General features: G+C 39.1%; 1 protein-coding gene across 3 annotated transcripts; it reads right to left on the reverse strand.

Moving 5' to 3' along the window:
* Nucleotides 1-638: 638 nt before the first annotated feature.
* On the reverse strand, nucleotides 639-19,441 carry abhd17b (abhydrolase domain containing 17B, depalmitoylase). 3 transcript variants are annotated; one of them, XM_008103292.3, is made up of 4 exons: nucleotides 19,122-19,441; nucleotides 8,262-8,736; nucleotides 5,713-5,892; nucleotides 639-5,007 (listed from the first exon to the last, which is right to left on the reverse strand). In XM_008103292.3, the coding sequence occupies exons 2-4, from the start codon at nucleotides 8,726-8,728 to the stop codon at nucleotides 4,788-4,790; spliced, it is 867 nt and encodes a 288-aa protein (XP_008101499.1). In that variant the 5' UTR covers nucleotides 8,729-8,736; nucleotides 19,122-19,441; the 3' UTR covers nucleotides 639-4,787. The 3 variants fall into 3 exon arrangements, with proteins under 3 accessions (XP_008101499.1, XP_008101500.1, XP_003216530.1); XM_008103293.3 differs by lacking the exon at nucleotides 19,122-19,441 and adding an exon at nucleotides 18,524-18,760; XM_003216482.4 differs by lacking the exon at nucleotides 19,122-19,441 and adding an exon at nucleotides 18,471-18,760.
* Between the last annotated feature and the right edge of the window lie 36 nt (nucleotides 19,442-19,477).

Raw genomic sequence — 19,477 nt, forward strand, 5'->3', positions numbered from 1 at the left:
ACATCTTATATATATGGGTCATGAGACTGAAAATTGTGATCTCATGAAATCAAAAATATTGTTCAGAGTTAATGCGGATGTTTTTGGCCAAATGCATGTGATATTATGTAACGGATCTGATCTGGCATAGATTTTCTAAACTTAAGTTGCTGGGGTGGAAAGCTTTAATCCTTTTTTAGTAGTGACTTTAATCCTTTTTCTGTCACAGTCCCAATTCCCTCTCCCATTTGCAATGAGAGGGAAGATCCCAATGACATCAGTGTGAGTCTTCTTCCGATGGCAAATATCAGGCACAAATCCTGATTCCAACAGGGCACACAACAGAGACCAAAGATTATACCTCCACCCCATTTTCAGAGTTCATACTCTCACACAAGCAGTTTTTTTCCCTAAATGAATGCTGAACCAAATTAATGAACATCACATGCTGTTGGCAGAAAAATAAACCACTAATTCACCATCACATGCTACAAATTATCTGAAGACAAAACCCAAAGGAGTAAATGTTACTGAAAGCAATATTTCTATATTGTGAAATGCACTTCTGCAGATCACTATGAAATCATCTTTTTGCCCTCTGTTCTTGGCATACAGAAGTGAGTGCTACAAAGTGAGTCACATCAAAACAGCTGGAACAGTATAGTCAAAAGCTAGCCTTTATTTGAATCAGCTTAAAGAACAATGATTAGCAGAATTTTTAAACAGAGTTAACAGCAGCTAATACTTAGACCTGATTTTGGAGTAACCCAATCTTAACAGAAGGGAAGGAACAGAAGCAAACACGTTAAGTCAATACTGTGTTTTTTGTTTTTTAAAAATGGAAATACTCTATCTCACATTGGCTGACTTAGGCTCTGTAATAATGCAACAAATCCATAAGCATCTCTGAAGCACACTTCCAAATATAGAGTTCAATATATCCTAAAGGTGGTAAGACTGGTCTGAGGTAGTACTTTGCCTGATAACCTGTACCCTTTTTGTTCTCAAGCCTGACAGCCTTGCTGTTTCCCTCCTTTCCATGCCCCATGCCTTTTAGCATTAAGCCCAAAATAAGGATGACAACTTTTTTGGTCAATGGCTTCTTGCTTAGCAATCTAAGTTATTTTGATTGCCACTAGCAGCCCTATAAAGTGTCCCAGAGAACCAGAATCTGGTAATACGTAACACTGTGCATCTTGCACAGGATGTTAGCAGGGCTCAACTTTAATGTCAGTGCAAAGTTCCATTGTAAGTAAAATATTAAAAACTATATTTAGGTCTAGACAAAAAAGGCCATATGAAATTCGATATCACCCATCCAAAAGCATTGTGCAAAAATTAAAAATGGTTTTCTGATCATAAGTCAATTTGTTTTCAAAAATTGTCCCTTAATTACCAGAAAGCATCATTTAATTCTCACAGAAGGCCGATTGGTCATGTCACTGGGAATTATCCATGGTCCGTTTCTCCTGATATAAATGGGGAAAGTATGTATTACAAAGGCCTTTGACACTATTACTGCCATATTCAGGAACTATAGCCTGCCTCTTTCCCGCTGATAAAAATCTGTGAGATAGAATCAGGGGAAAACTTGTCTCTAACTTCAAACAATGCTGCAAGGCAAATTCACCCCTACTGCTTTCAAGTATATTCTGTAACATGGACACAATGTCTAACTTGTGTTGATACAGCTAGACCGATCCTACAGTAATCGTTCAATTTCCCCATAGTGCTTCTATCTAAAATCAAAACAGAGCAATGTTCCTCAACCTGAAGCTTCTAGATGTAGATTACAACTTCCATGATTTCATCAACTGAACATGTATGGTGCCAATGGGAATGTTAAGCCAAAAGAAATTGGAAAGGCATGTAGAAGAGGTAAAGTCTACAAAAAATTTACCTACAGAGAATAAGAGTAAGCAACGTATTTAGCTCCAGTAGCAGGTATGTTGCTACTCATATCACTGTATTGTTTACAGTATTCTTGCCTGGCTTAGGCTGTTATAATGCAACCCATCCATAATAATCTCTGAAGCACACTTTCAAATATAGAGTTTGAAATTTCCTAAAAGTGACAAGACTGGTTTGAGGTAGTACTCTGCCTGACAGCCTGTTTTGCTCTTATGCCTGACAGCCTTCCTTCCCCTAAAGTCTGGATCAACAGCTGCTGTTGAACTGCAAATCCAGGAAACCCTAACCAGCCTAATAAATGGCAGAATGATAGGAATTGCAGTTCAACAGTGCATTGAGAGAATGCAAGTGTATATGTACTGACACAATTAAGTTAACCCTTGCTATAGTAGCTTTTCATTTGGAAAAAAATAGTATTAACTGAGTTCCCTTTATTATGGCATTTAGTTAAAAAAAGAGATTTGGAAACAATGTGTCAGGGATGCAACATTGAGATATTTGAAAATTTAGCAGTTTTTCTGGAAGGACTGAATAATTAAATACACTGCACTGAAGCAAGTTATTATTAAGCAGATTTCACCTTTTCTTAAAGGAAAACTAACTATTTTAATAGAGCCAAATAATATTAAGCTTTATAGATCAAGTTTATAAAAATGCTACTTGCATTCCAGCAAGTTCTGTGATGCTTTCTATGGACACATAGTTATGGATCTATGCATATTCTATTATACTGTTATGTACCTTTACGTTGTTTCCAACCTTTGGAGACTCTAAGGCAACATTATTGCAGGGGTTTCCTGGCAAGGTTTGTTCACTGGAGGTTTGTTGCCTTTGCCTGCCTTTGCCTTCCTGAGATCATACAGTGGGTTTCCATAGTAGGTTTCCATAGCAAAGCAGGGATTTGAACCTTACTCTTGAGGCTCAATCCAATGTACGACTTCTCTCTACATTGCTAGTAAAGAAACCTACCAAACTGATATTTAGCCAAATCAAAATATCTCACTGAGTGTAAAGCAAAATCAGTGTAGATTTAGTTTACAGTATTAATGAATTGGAATGAGTATTATGACTAGATGAAGAGCCACACCAATGTATTTAACAAGATAGATTTTTTTATTATATGCTATTCTTTCTTTTCTTCTCCTCTGCAACACATTGTCTCCCATGCTGGGAACTATGTGGACAAATCTTCATGTGTTTCAGAGTAAAAAAAAAGCTATTGTGAAAATGGCAGGATTTCCCTCCTCTCTCAACATAGGGTCTGAAGGATAGAGAGAAAAATATGAAATGTGGTACATCATGCTTTCATTTCAATACAGTGAACTCTATGCAGATGATACACTGCAATCTATGAAAACTGCAAACTATAAAAACATTTGCCATCCACTATGACAAAGCTTAAAACGCTTTACCCATGTTCAGTCCTTTATTTAGAAAACAAAGTTACTCAAGGGTTTAATAAGTCAGACTGAGTTTGCATAAAATTATACACTAACAAAATGCCTTGAAAAAAGCCAACTGTCAAGTAGATGTGGATGATGAACATGGGACAGACACCTGGAAAAGGGAAGCACATGTCTACATGAATGGAACCATCAGATTTTGGCAAGATGTTTTAGTCACATTAGGAATTGTTCTGGCTTTTTTGTGTCACAGAGAATAAGCTGACCAAGAGCCTACAGTTAAGGTTTGCAGGAAAAGCTGAGTATCAACTGTATGGAATTTCTCTTATTCAGGCTGAACACATTCAAATCTAAGCATTCACAATATGTACATTATACAATATTCCTGGACAATCACAAAAATGAGCAGAAAGAGTAAACTATGTAAGGCTTTAAAATTCGAAGCACAGTGTGTACTTGAGTATTAGTTTGTTAACAAATTAGGCTACATTTTAGGTCTAGTTTATATTTTATTCAAGCAAGATGTATTCAAGGGAAAGGCAACTTATTTTACTAGAGTTGTCAACATTCGTTTTCACTATATAGGAGTACATTAGTTGAGTTCTCAGAATAATTGAAACAATTAGTTTTACATTTACAAACATTTAAATCAAAAATGACAAATTGCAACTTTGCATGTTTGCCAGTAAAAAAAGTCAGACAAATATTAGTTTTTGTTATCTTTCTTTACATGATTTTAAAATGGCCAAGTAAGCCACATAAAAATATCTTTCGATTTCTTATTTATTTCCAATGATCCACTGAAGTTGATATTTAGTTATTTTAATATGGACAATGTTAATAGAGAATCGAGATTTTAGGTCTTTGTTTTGCAAAGCAACAATGGTCAAATAGTTTTTTTCAGCCAGTAATGGTTCAGGAAAAGAGAAACATTAAGAATAAGACAAGAAAGATTATAACACTCTTATTTTGACTTGCTCCCCTATGACAGGGCCTGCAAGTTCCAGTGGTTATTTCCATTCTTCTTTCATATTCCTTCAAATGCAATGGCTATTTTTACTTTACAACTGATTCAATTACACTTGTGCAACAGAATAGGTCACAGTAAAATCTGAGATGTTTTAAAAATATTGTATACAACCTTCTTTCTGATATGCTAAAGCATTTGGCAACACTTTTACAGCATCTGATTTTACATAAAATTTCACTTTATTATTTTTGTACATCTTAAGAAAAACTTGCAAATTGACTTATGTATAGCTTAAGAAAACTTGCGCAAAATATGTGAACTACACAAGCTTGCCCTCCTCATCTGTTTTTCCAGTTAATACTGGTATCAAAACCTTCATTAATTTATGTTTACAAATCATTACCTGTACACATATGAAGGCAACTGACCTGATTTGAAAACAAAACCATCAGGTTTCATGCTGTGGTTATCAAGATCTGCAGCTCTGCAAAGAAATTCACCAGCATGTAACTATACAAAGCAGTTTACAAATTCACAAGTTCCTGTGACACAAACTGTTTCAATCTTTCAAGGTATTGTCCGTAAAGCTCAACATCATTGTGTCCTGCTCCTTCTACCCACAGTGGTTCTACAGGCCTTTGGCAGCGTTCAAATAAAGCTAAGCCATGTGAAAAGTCAATCACTTCATCTTCAGTCCCATGGATTATTAACACTGGAGATGTTATTTTGGAGATCTTGTCAATGCTACAAGAACACAGAAAAAGAATCAGTATGCAAGAATACACAATGTCACAAACAGCTGTCACACAATTTGTTTAAAATATTATTTTTAAATCACCCAATAACTAATATTTTTCAGGTGGTATATTACATTTGATAGTACAAATAGGGAAATTATTTCATGGGTCTAGATTGGATACAGAGTTGTGCTCAGCAGTATTCTGCTGGTGCTTCAGGAATGCAGATCAATGCATTTTGCAATCTCCTCTTCCATCTCCCATACAGTTCCATGAGACTGGTAGACTCAAAGGAACATAGTGGAGGTGCTATAGGGGAAAGTTTCTCTCCGAAACCTCTAAAGCAGTGGCTCTCAACCTGTGGGTCCCCAGGTTTTGGCCTACAACTCCCAGAAATCCCAGCCAGTTTACCAGTTGTTAGGATTTCTGGGAGCTGAAGGCCAAAACATCAGGGGACCCACGGGTTGAGAACCACTGCTCTAAAGACTCTGGTTTCCTCCACAAACACAAATAATCCTTGCATTCAAAGAGATGGGGTTAAGCTGCAACTCATAAACTTAAATTAACATACTATAACAAACATATTACTGCAAAATCACATTCAAATGGTTGTGGGTGAAACTTCTCTTTTTCTTGTTTAATTTCTGGCTTTTATGTGAAGAACATGTCAGATAGCTTATCTCTAAGGCCTTTTAAGAATACTACATCTTACTTTGGGAATGCATCAAAGCAGTAAGTCTTCTTAGTATCAGGAAAAGCTACTCGCATTCCCGAAGTTAGAGGAGAATGAAGAATTACAGCAGCACTTTCATAACGAGCAGCAAGATCCACAGATGGCACTGTTCCAATGCTTTGGCCATATATAATCACATTTTCAGGTCGGATTCCGTACCTGAAAAAATAATCAGGATGTTATTTCAAAATTGACATGCCAGAAAAATACAGTAGCCACTACCTATATGAATGAGCATGTTGGGAAATCCCAGTAAATCAAAGCACCCTGGGACACACATGGCATTTAATTTGAAATGACTTTTTAGGAAAGGTGGACATTTGGGACCTGCAAGAAAATGTTATATATTCGCAAGGCAATTCAAATGTTAAAACAGGGGCAGCTCAAAACGTACATCACATGAAAGCTAAAATATAATTAATAATTAAATTATCAATAAAATCAAATTGTTAAAAACACACAATTAAAAGAAAAACAAATAGTTTTATTCACATTTCTACTACATTTCCATACTTCTATTTACTAATTACACTGAAACCTTTTCCCACATATAAACTTGCCTCATTATCAAAGGTACTCTATTACTCATTGGCGACAGCACTACTTGCTTTCTTTTAGTCATGAAAGTGTTTCACATAATGCTCACTTGTCCATTGTACTGCTGTCTTACTTCTAGAATGATGTGGTTTCCAATCTTCATGTACCCAGTTTCCAATAAAATGTTAGAAAACAAAAGCTCATAAGTTTTCAAATTCATAGTGTATACAACTTCTTTTTGTAGCATTTTAGGCAGAATCCTAACTATAGTCAGTAAGAAATGATGGCTTGGTTCGACTCAATCTAAAACTGTCAAATGTTTAAAAGGCAAACGCTCCATTAGGTGGGGGAAAACAGAGAAGTTAATGGTGTCACAATTAAAAGTTCTCTTCTATCCTTAGATGTACTTTCAAGCAATCAACATGTGTTAGAACACTGCAAAGGATAAATACCTGGCAGCAGAAAGGTCTTAAAAATTCACCTGCGGATGATGAATGCAGAAATTAGTTAATCCCTGCATGATGGCTCAGAAACGTCAACCAGCCTCAGTGCAAGTCTCATTTATATATCATCAAAACACAGGTTAACCCAGATAGAAAAAGTTTTTTTCTTGACTATTTGAATAGAAAATCTCAGATTTTGGCTCATCTCTGAGAGATCTGAATTTCAAAATTCACAAGTGACAGTAACAACCAAGCAATTCACCGAGACCAAAATGCAAGTGCTATTAACTAAGCAGGTGAATTACAATACCTCGTGTTAGTTTTCACTTTCTCCCCTTCCAAAATGAGTATTTGTGAAGTGGGAACTTGGGCAAGTCTGGGTAAAACCAGCCAAATACAGCTCACAAAAGAGAAGTCTGATGAGAGGCTACAATCTAGAAGCCTGTCTGTTAAAGAGAGTTAGGAGAGTCAAAGAAAGGGAAGGCCAGTTAGGAAGTGATTAACTGGTGAAATTTGATTGGTGTTTTGGGAGCTAGGAATGTGAAGAGTGTTCCTGTTTCATCTAACTGTTACATAATAAAACTTAACTGGTTTTATTTTCTACAACTGTGTCAGATGGTTTCCATTTAAGAACTGAAACCAAGAACTTTTCACACTTTATTACAGTGAACTCACTCACCAACACAGCCACTTGTCCAGAATGGCACCCGCCACCAGGTAAAAGGGCAAATTGAATGAAAGGCCAACATGGGTAAGGGTTCTTTCAAAGTATTGTAAAAAAAAAAAAAGGCTGCCATCTGATTAATCTGCATGCCAAGTGTAACAACTAAGTGTCAGAGGGACCATCAAGCCATGGGTGGTGAAGGAATTTGTCTCCACAGCCCTTAAGGAGTAAGGAAAGGTAACCACTACCACTTTTAAAAAGGAAGCAGGATTGGGTCAATTAACAGAATTGAAAAAAGTGTAATGAAAAACCTTCAGTATTTCTAAGATTCTCTTAAAATTGGATAAAGTAAACCGCCATCTTTCAAGAATTCACAACAAGCTCATTTTTCAGTAAACCTGTTTTTTCAGAGCCCCTATAAATGGATAGACATGAGTATGCCTGAAATTTGGATTACAGCCTGGTCCCTCTTTGAATTAAAGGAAGCACCCAGACATTAAATCCTAATAGTGAAGCCGTTCAGTTACAGGAAGTAACATATCTTCTGAACACACAAAATAGCAAGTAGGATTTCTCAAAGAAAGCCTCTAACTTGGTTCTCCTTGGTAACAGAAATGTATTAATTGAATAAACTCATTAATGTATTGCTGCAATACACTGTTCTCTATCATTTAACAGAAAATGCCCCTTTTTTCACTATAAAATTAATAATTAATATTTCCTATTCTATGCCTGATTGATAAAGCATGAAAATAGGATGTGGTCATTGGTTTACAAAAAAATCTCTTAGGAAGAAAATACACTGACCGCTCTCACAGTTAAATTTACTATTAAATGCACATACGCACAGTTCCTACATACAGTAAAATAATACATCTATTTACCTTGTTCTAAGAGCTACCCAAGCAGCATCAATGTCAGCATACAAATTCTTCTCTGTTGGTTTTCCTGAACTTGCTCCATATCCAGAATAATCATATGAAAATATGTTGCAATTAATCCGTGAACCAAGTCCTATGTAAAAGCTGCTCATCTGGCCTAAGTCAACAGCATTCCCATGCGAGAAGAGCAAGGTATACTTGGCATTCGGGGAACAACGCACAAACATACAGGCAATCCTGTTGCCTTTGCTGGTTCGAGTCATGAAACATTCAATGGCATCTTTTTCTCTAGAAGAATATTGCCAGTCTGCTCGTTCGGAAAGATGTAGAGTCCAACGACTCCCACTTTCATCGCACATCAAGGTGTAAGTAGGGTCTGGGGGCAAAAATGCCAGCTTGGAAGCTATTTTTCCTGGACATGGTGGACAACAGAATAGGCAGCATAGTTCACTGAAAGAAAGATTATTCATCTTCCAATCTGAAACAAGAGGAAAAAATGTATTAGATTTCATGTGAATTCCTGTACAACAAACATAGTTTCAAAAAGCTAATATAAAAGCAATTTTAACATGTGGAGAGGAAAGTATCAAGCACAACAGCACATACTTCACCAACAGAATACATTTGGTCATTCAAGATTTGTAAACCTCTCATGAGCTTTCTTAAACTTTGAAGCATTTTCAGTAATAACCAAATATTTCTTTTTATACATCAAATTTTAAATTTTTCTGAGCACAGAGTTCCACATATGTTTTAACTATATATACAGTGAATAGTGTATAGTCACATTCGTCTAGAGAGAAAATGGAAACACATTGAGAACAGTTCAGCAATTGCCCAGAGGTGGAATTATCTCTGTACACCTACAAAAAGAGGCTTGACAATTGCCTGATGGGGATGTTTATTTATTTATTTACATCACTTCTATCCCGCCTTTCTCACCCGAGGGGACTCAAGGCGGCTTACAAATCTGGCAAAATTCAATGCCGATAAACAACAATACATGATTCTACATTAAGCAGGGGGTGAGCACAATGGTCCATAAGGCCCCTTCCAGTGATACAATTGCTTTTTAATTTTTTCACCAGAACAGAATAATTACCCTGCTAAATTATTCTCCAAAGTGAAGCAAATGTGGTAGCAATAAAGATAAAATTTGATTTTGACATGGATGAAGAGAAGATAGCTCAATCTATAAACCAAATGGGCAGGTCGAATGCCACTAAGGAGAAAACTGTCACTGATTCACAATGGATTTGAGAGTATTCTATAACCCCAATATGCATTAAGCAAAACTCAAGAAGGCCAGGGGTCCAAGCAGGAATTTCCCAGCTTCACCTACTAGGTGCGGCCCTCCAGAAAGGAGCAGAGCAACGTCCCCAATTCCCATTCTGGAGAGCCGTCCTACGAGGACACCATGGTCGATAGTATCAAAAGCCGCTGAGATGTCCAGAAGAACCAACAGGGACACACTCACTCTCTGCAGAGGTCATCTACCAAGGCAACTAAAGCTGTCCCCGTACCATGGCTTGAAACCAGACTCCGATAGATCCAGATAATCGGTCTCAGTCAGAAATCCCTGGAGCTGAAAGGTGACCACCCGCTCCAGAACCTTGCCCAAAAAGGGGAGGTTGGAGATTGGCTGGTAGTTGTTTAATACAGAAGGATCAAGGGATGCCTCCTGTCGCCACTACCTATATCTCAGGCTCGCCTTGTAGGAACAAGGGAGAGGGCCTTTTCTGCGGTGGCCCCTCGCTTGTGGAACTCATTGCCCATTGAAATCAGGCAAGCCCCCACCCTTTTAGCCTTCAGGAAAGATTTAAAAACATGGCTCTTCCGGTGTGCTTTCGGAGAGTAAATGTTCTATGCTACTCCCCCCCGATATTTATCCTCTAGACTGGTTCACTATCTGATGTCCCGTCCCTCGAGGTTTTATTCTGATCCCTTTCTCACCCAGAGTTTTAATTTTTAATCTAGTTTTTAAATGTAGTATTCATGCGGCCTGCTCGTGTTATATTGCTGTTTTGACCTTATGTTGTACTGTTTATTTTATGTAATGTATTATTTAATTGTATTATGTTATGGTTTATTGTATTGTCTTGGGCATGGCCCCATGTAAGCCGCCCCGAGTCCCCATTGGGGAGATGGTGGCGGGGTATAAATAAAGTTTTATTATTATTATTATTATGCCTTCTTCAGGAGTGGTCTTATTGCTGCCCGTTTCAGGGCAGCTGGAAAATATCCCTGGTCCAGTGAAGCATTTATAATCCTCACAAACCAATTCACCAATCCCACGCTGGCAAGTTTTATTAGCCAAAAAGGGCAAGGGTCTAGAGTGCATGTAGTAGCCCTCACAGCTCCAAGGATCCCCTTGACGTCATCAGGCTGAACAATCTGAAACGAATCCATTAAAAGACAAGCAGGTGCCTCAGTTACCTCCTCTGGCACTGTTCCAATGCTGGCATCTAAGTTGGAACGTATTTGAGTGACTTTGTCTGCAAAGTGATGTGCGAACTTGCCACATTGAGTGGTCAGGGGTCGCCTTCCCCTTATGAGGATGAAGGAGCTCCCCAACCACCCGAAACAATTCAGCTGGCCTACTGGCTGCCCGCAATGTCTCAGAGTAGGCCTTAAGTGAGGTTCTAGCCTGTGCCCATGTTCACTCAGACACATTCTGAGTTCTTCGCACTGGCATACAAACTATTAGCTAAGAAATATTTTGCAAGCCTGCTTATAAGCCTCATAGCAATAGTTCAGTTATTCCTTAAACTGATTCATGGCAATATTTAATTGCCCCTTTTAAAAGTTTGAGGCAACTAGACACATGTGTGTAATAACGACTTTTCCTCTTTTTAACTAATTCAATTCATTGTAGGCATCATCCACTTACTTCTGTGACCACTGGTATAGTGAACCAACTGTTAGCTCACCTCTACATTATGCTCATGTGATTTTATTTATTACTTTAGGAGTCCACATGATCTTATCAAGTGTATTAGGAAAACCAAAGAGCTATTATGTTTGGAGTAAAAACTGTTCCAAGTATTTACAGTCACATGTGATTTTCTACAGGAAGACTTGCTTAGCTGCCCATAATAAACATCCATTTGAAATCATGTTCTTAAAATTCTGGTCAACTTTCCTAAAAGGCCAATTTGAGATGGAATCAAGAAATAGTAGACCCGTATTTCACTCCCTAAACCTAGGGTTGGCAACATATGTCTAAATCGGAACTCATACTTTCAAGTTCCCTTAGTGGTGCTACCAAATTTTTACTGAGTCATGGAGTTGGTGCGGGTTGCAAAGGCCAATCCCCCACCCCACTCAAAGAAGGAAGATCGGCTAGTGCATCCCTAGCAGGTAGCTGTCTGCACCCTACTGTGGTAATAGCATGGGATGGCCACTAAAAGATTAGGGGCACAATCTATAACAACCATGCTCAGGAAGATGTCTACCTTTATGCTAGAGTAGTGGTAGTAACAAAACAGAGATCCATTGAGGTCTTTCATAGAAAATCAGAGTCAATACAACCTTTATCTCAGTCAGAGCCCTGGCTCCTGTTAGTGCTCAGGCTCAGAATGCTCCTCTCCCACTGGCTCAGACAAAAAAAAAAAAAAGATTAGAGTGTCATGTGCTTCCTTCCCTTGCTTCCTCGTGAGGAGCCAGTGATGATGGAGCTATCCTTGGCCCCTGCCTTCACTGACATACAGACTTTGGGCTGCTGCCTCTTCCTCCTTGCAATGCAGTTTGCGAATGGGCTTCCCTCCTTGCCTCAAGATCAGGTAAGGAATGAAGGATACTCCTCCTCCCTTTGCCCAAGGTTGAATCCTTCCTTCCTTACTCTTGAGAAGGTTGCTGCTGCCAGAACCCTCTTTCAACCCAACCACCTCCTCCTGTCGCCTGGGCCAGCAAGGATAGAAGCATCTAATGTCAGGCAAAGAAAGGGGGCGAGAATGGCAGTGTTGGACCCTTGCTTGCTTGCCTGGGCCTGAGGCTACTGCTACCAGAGCCCCATGATCTATTTTATCCAATTAAAGTAAACAATTTCACAATATAATCTTTGGAAATCAATTCAGAATTTTTGGAAATTAAAGACCAGGCAAGCATTTTTAAAGGCAACCCCCATAAAATGTGTTACAGTAATCTAAATGGCATGTAATTCAGGCATGTGTCACCATGGTCAGATCAGACATTTCTAGGAATGGGCACAGCTTGTATGCTAGATTTAACTGTGTAAATATGCTCGTGGACACTGGTGATATCTAGACCTCTGGGCTCAGTGATGAGCCAGAAGTATATTCAACTACAAACCTGCTTCTTCAGGAGTTGTAATTCCATCCAACACAATTTGAATCTCTATGTCCTGATCTGCCATTTGAATTACCAGGAGCAGCTCACTCTTGCCTGGATAAAGATTCAATTTGTCATCATTCATTCTATCACTGATGACAGACACTGGCTCAACACAAAATCCTGTTCCTTGGAGATAGGAGAAATAAAGCTTGACAACTAAGCTTCAAACTCTGTAAAACCTCACTCACTGGTTTCATTTAAATGTCAAACAACATGGTGCAAAGCAGAACCCTGAAAGACTCCACAAGTCAAGAGACACAGACTCAAGCAAGAGTTTTAGAACACCACACTCTGGGTTTTCCTCTAGGATAAAACAAACAAACAGTTCCTCTCACCATCAAGGCAGCCCACAAGGATACCATTGTTGATTATATGTAAAGTCACTGAGAATCGGAAAAAACCAACACTGACAGTTCCAGTAAATGTCACCTAACAAGATGATCAAAGATCTCTGTCCTAACCAGCTCCGAAGCCAAACTAAGATGTATCTAGATAATCCATTTCTTCCAGATATGCCTGCAACTGAGAGATTGAACCATGCTAACCTTGCTGTTAATGGGATATCAGGAACTATCTATTCAACATGAAGGGATCTAGAATAAGCTTTTCGACAGAGAGCTTACAAAAACTTCCTTCAAACAGGCTGGCCCCCCGTCTTGATGTAAAGAGGAGTTTATCATTTGCTTTACATAGTAGGTAAGTCTTTTTTGGGACTGTTTAATAAGCCAAAAGGAAAGGATCTAGAACACATGGGATGATTCTCACTGCTCTAGAAATCATGTCCACATCTCAGAACTGCAAAACCGAAAACTGCTGATCACCACATGAGAAACAGGAACCTGGGCTACACCCATTGTATCTATCTCTCAAGGTATGCTTTCTTAAAACTGAATTAGTTAATAAGCTGCAGAAAGCAATTTTAATGGGTTATATATGAATAAACCTATGCACTAATACACTTACTCAGAAGTCTTTCCAGAAAACCTGTCTAGTGAAAAGCAACAGCACTAAATGGCCAGTGTCATACACTTCATATAACTTGGGAAATCTTTCTATGTAATTGTTTCATTATGGTCATATATGTGTAAAGGTTGAGCCTCCCTTATCTAAAATGCTTGGAACTAGACATTATGTGGATTTTTCCAGAGTTTGGAACACCAATATTTTTATATCCTGAAGGATAGGGAAAGAGGGCTAGTTCAGAGGCTGCTGAATTTTTCCTCAAGGGAGGGGGGGGGGAAGAGGGGACACACTTTATGCTCTTTTAGCAAAGTAGCCGGGAAGGCAGGGAAAAATCTCCCCTGCAAGCCTTTCTCTTTCTCTGGGTTGGATATACAGTAGTCTCTCACTTATCCAACATTCTGGATTATCCAATGCAGTCTGCCTCCCGCCCAGATTTACAGCTGTTTCTCTAGGCAGCAAGGACTAAACTTTTTACAGATTTTCAACAATGTTGTTACTGTGAATTCATTTTATGCAATTCTATCTTTATTTGTAGCCAATGTTTTGTATTCAATGTTTGAAATACATTGCGATGTTTTGGTGCTAAATTCGTAAATAAAGTAATCACTACATAACGTTACCATAAATTGAATTGCTTTTTCAGTCGATTTGTTGTAAAACATGATGTTTTGGCATGTAATTTGTAAAATCATAACATAATTTGACATTTAATAGGTTTTTCCTTAATCCCTCCTTATTATCCAACATTTTTGCTTATCCACCATTCTGCTGGCCAATTTATGTTGGATAAGTGAGACTCTACTGTATGTAGCAGTCAATGTAATCACTCCACACTTGGCCTTGTGGCTGTTTCTAGGGCACCTACCTCAATGCCATGCAGAAGGGAAGCACAGAGATGTCTGTATGCCTGCTTTTTACAGGGCTATTAAAAATGGGGTCCTCCTCCCTTCCCCTTAAGGAAAAATTCAGCATGGATGAGTGATAGGCCTCCTTTCCTCAAAAGCAAAAAGCTTCAGTTTTTGGAATATTTCAGATTTCCTGATAATGGAAATTTGACCTGTACTTCATACTCTAAACACTCACCCAGTCTAGATATACAAAACATACACTTTGAAAATTTAAGTTGTGTTTTTACTAAAATTTGTACCAGTGCCTACCTGACAGAGGGTGTTTCAGGTATCTTCAGCTTAAAGTAGTATACTCATGTTGAAAGATAAAAAGCACTCAAGTATTGCACAGTATTAAAGTAGCTTTTGTATCACAAATTTCCTATTTCTTGAGAAATACTAGGGTAACCATAGTAACTGAGATACAGCTCTTAATTTTGCCTGATTGAGCATAGAGCTATACATCTTCACATGATATAGTCTGTGGTGGTCTCCTACAATTCTATCTATTGCAAAACATGTAGAAAGCAGCACTCAGAGCCAGTTAGTTGATATCAATAGCAGCTCTAGTGGAAGCATACACAACATGGGGTAAGAAACTATTGTTTACTTCCCTGTATTCTGCTTCCGCCATGCAATTACTTTATGGGTCAGGAATGCAAGAGTAAGATTATCTCAGTCCTTCTCACTCTGGTGCTTTGACCTACAATTCCCATAATTCCTAATGTCATGCTCAGTAGAGCAAATGGGAGCTGAAGGGCAAGTGTCTGGAGGGTACTAGTTTAAGGAAAGTTCATTTGTACAAAATTCAATGACACCTACACCATCTGCAGAACAAGGTTGTGCTAAAGAACCATGTTCTGAATCAATTTTATGTTAAAAAAAACATTTCTATAACCCTGAACAATTTAATTATGAACAGACAGAATCACAAAACTACTATTATGGTGGCCTTTCAAAAGAAAAATGTTTGAAAGTGCAAGTAACAGAAAGTTGAAATATTACAGGTCATGCTTACAGCCCAATACATTTCTTTCATGTATAATCAAAAGAAAGTATCTCTAAATTCAAGATGACCTACACCCAAGTATGCACAGGAATACAGATGAATTATGCCAAAGAGAATAGCTAGCATGGTGCAATGATTCAAGCACTCCATTACAACTCTAGAGATCAGAATTCAAATTCCCAATCAGCCATGGACACCCAATGGGTGACCTTAGGCAAGTCACTCTCAGCCTCAGAGCAAGGCAAAGCACCTCTGAATAAATCTACGCTAACAAAGTCCCATGGTGCACCATAAATCAGAATGATTTGAAAGCACACAAACATATGATTTTTCAAAGATGAGATGGGCCTTCAGAAAATACTTTAGATGCAGGAGACAGAAACTCCCATTCCATTTTGTCTCCTGTTCAGCAGCATCCCTGTTACTTACATAGTTGCTATGATGGAAGGACACATGTTATTACACTAGTGTTCATGCAAACCCAGCAAGATTACAGTGAGCCCTGAATGGATATAAGCAGCATTCAATCTGTGTTTATGCTTTGATTCATTTTATTCTGCCAGCTTCCTGAAGATCACTAATTGTGGATGAATGACCAGGGGAATGACAAAAGAAAATCTTTAGATCTAATTTGCGCAAAAATGGAAAACAGTCTCCATAGCTTTGCACTTAAATAGAAAAAAGCAATGGATGGAGCATGCTTAAAACAGTGCTCTTTTCTAAATATTCTTCAATTCATTTCTGAAACAAGAATAGGATTAGCCACCAAGAGTGAACTTGACATTTCACTGCTGATAACATTAAGTGAATAAAATATTTTTGTGACCAAACCATTTTATGTACAGTTTCAACACACTACATGTGTCTTACTTGATTTTCAAAAGTTCATGAAGTCAGGTTCTAACTTAGCCAGCTCCATTTGTAGAATACAAATTAGTCTTGCAATATTGCATTGTTCATGAGTATTATTCCACCAGACCACACCGGTAGTCCCCTAAAGCATCTGTAATTAATAGTAATATTTATATGGTTTAATGAAGAACACTGCACTATTTTCATCCATCCATCCCTGTAAATTACCAGTGAAGCTGTTATCATCATGGAATGTCAAAAACACAAGGTAAATAAGTGGTTCTCAACCTGTGGGTCCCTAGGTGTTTTGGCATACAACTCCAAGAAATCCCAGCCAGTTTGCTACCCGTTAGGATTTCTGGGAGTTGAAGGCCAAAACATCTGTGGACCCACAGATTGAGAAAAACTGCTTTAAGGCATTTAGGCTATTTAATACCCTATTGTACACTATTACAACTATGTCTACGCAGAAAAAGATGTCTTGCCTACCTATTTGCCAACAACAGGTATTTGAGACTAAAGGTAATTCGAAATCGCTATTTAAATAAACCATTTTTTTTTAAATTAAACATAATTTTAGAGAGAATACGGAAACACTGGGTACATTAAAATGAAAGGTAATGAAGAATGCCTAGGAGAAAGAATATCTATCCATGAACAAAAATATAATTATCATGTGAACTCAGTCTATTAGATTGATATAACCAAGAGTTACACTGGATGACTATATTCACCCTCATAATCTTTGAACCAGTGACAAAGATACAAGGAAATGATTTGGTATTATTTTTCTTCAAAAATTGAGCAGGTTTTATGAAAACCTTTTGGACTAAGGTGTAGAAACTAATGGTAAATAGTAAGAAACATTGATCTTGGCAGCACAATCACCAACCAGATACTCCCTAAAATATCTGTTCTCTTTCAAACAAACAGGATTATTTTTTAAAAAGAAAAAAGCCATTACCCGAAACCAAAGCAGGACTGAATAAGAATTTAATATTTACATATAGCCTAGCACTACCGTATGGTATTTTGTATTAAAACACAACACAATCTTCCCATTCATAACAACTGAAACCCCACATTGTGTCTAATTTATTTTCCCAGACTGGTACCTCTTTCCACCATCACAAGGCAGAAGCTTAGGAAGCCTGTGTGTCAGGAACCTCAACTACCATCAGCTGCCAACACGTTTTCCTGATCATTTTAGCTGGCAAGTTTAAAAAGCAAGGGAAAAAAGCAAGAAAGCCTCCCATCCCATAAAAGAGGTCAAAGTGAGGTTCCTACTTAATATTTTAAGGGCTAGAAATGAAGGCCAGGACGTTTTTTACCCTCCCCATTCTATACTCAATCTGTACCTAAAGAACTTTGTCTCTTGTGGGATGGGGAGCAGGTCGGGTATAAAAAGAAGGACTGAAACGCTATGGACAGGGAGATGGGGGGGAGAGAAAGAGTCTATGATGTTACAGTAGAGTCTCACTTATCCAACATAAACGGGCCGGTAGAATGTTGGATAAGCGAATATGTTGGATAATAAGGAGGCATTAAGGAAAAGCCTATTAAACGTCAAATTAGGTTATGATTTTACAAATGAAGCACAAAAACATCATGTTAGACAACAAATTTGGCAGAAAAAGTAGTTCAAAACGCAGTAATGCTATGTTGTAATTACTGTATTCACGAATTTAGCACCAAAATATCATGATATATTGAAAACATTGACTACAAAATGCGTTGGATAATCCAGAACGTTGGATAAGCGAGTGTTGGATAAGTGACTCTACTGTAATTGCAGCAATAACATGTTTCATGCTTATGTCTATGTTTGATGTTTATAGATTTAATTGTTTAATTTACAGTTATATGTTTTGGATTTAGATGTGCGATATATATTCATACATATGTGAAGCACTGAATTTTACCATTTATTATGTTGTAAAGCGCTTTGAGTCCCCTTGGGGTGAGAAAAGCGTATAGAAATGCAAATAATAATAACAATAGTAATAATGGTTGCTAAAAATGAGCAGGGAGAAGGAGGAAGAAAAGCTTTGTTCAGAAATAAAGGCTGTGCTGTTTGGCTATGCTGGTGATGCATACATCCCCCTCCTCAAAGCGATGTCTGGCATACAAATGAGGCTGGCTGATTACCAACGAAGGGTCTGGTCTCCTCCTTTCCTTTTCGCCGGGCGTAGAGAACGTACCCCTTTTCTTTCAATCCGCGAATCTCTCCTCAAAAGCGGGAGAGATTATAGAGAAGAAAAGCCAACGCTATCAATCCAGTATCGATGCTGAAATCCAAGAGGCGAGGGTGCGAGCCTACTTCTCAAGGGACACTGGAGGAGCTTCTCTGTCCGCCTCTATCCTAAAGGAGAGGTTTGGAGGGGTTTACCCTCCAACTTCGCAGGGGTCGGACCAGTCCAAATTAGGGGAATTGGGGGGAGGGGGGGAAGAGACGTAAAAGGGCTGCGGCAGCACGTCCAGTCGGTGGTCTCTGCCGGGGTTGCGCGCGCATCCCAGCTAGACCTGGGCAGTTTTTTGTGGGGGAAATGGCGGGGGGGGGGGGGTTGAGTGAGAGAGGAATGAAGCCCTCCAAAACCCCTCCTCCTCTCTTTCCCCAACAGGCCAATCAAGACTGCCAGTCGTTTCAATTCCGCCTCAACCAATTAGGCCCGAGACCACTGGGAGTCAGAGCCGGCGCCGCCATTGCCGGCTTCACTCTCTTCTTTTTTCTCTCCCTTCCCTCGCGACCACTTTGGCCACGCGCCTCTCCCTTCTCCCCTCACGCGCTCGCTCTCTCACCTTCTTCGGCTCGCGCCCAACTAAGACCGAGCGTGCGCGCGTGCGTCCAACTGCCTCGCTGGTCGGCGGCAGCGCGCGCACACACTCACACACACAGGGCTCCGACGAATTCCCTCAAGGGCTCCTTCAGGCCGAGGAACCGCTCCTTCGGCGAGGGCCCGAACCTTTGACGCTCGCTCGTGCCGGTCTTTCTCTTTCGGTGGGAACGGAAGCCCGACTGCCACGGCGGATCCCGGATGAGCGGCCTAACCTACAAGAAGCGACCTTCTCCCCTGCCCGCTCCCTGGGTGAAAGCAGGACAGAGCAACTCCTCTACAAGAGCCTGCCGACAAGAGGCGAAGGGGCGGGGCCAAAGC

The sequence above is a fragment of the Anolis carolinensis genome, chromosome 2, assembly GCF_035594765.1.
Source record: "Anolis carolinensis isolate JA03-04 chromosome 2, rAnoCar3.1.pri, whole genome shotgun sequence".
Lineage (NCBI taxonomy): Eukaryota > Metazoa > Chordata > Lepidosauria > Squamata > Dactyloidae > Anolis > Anolis carolinensis.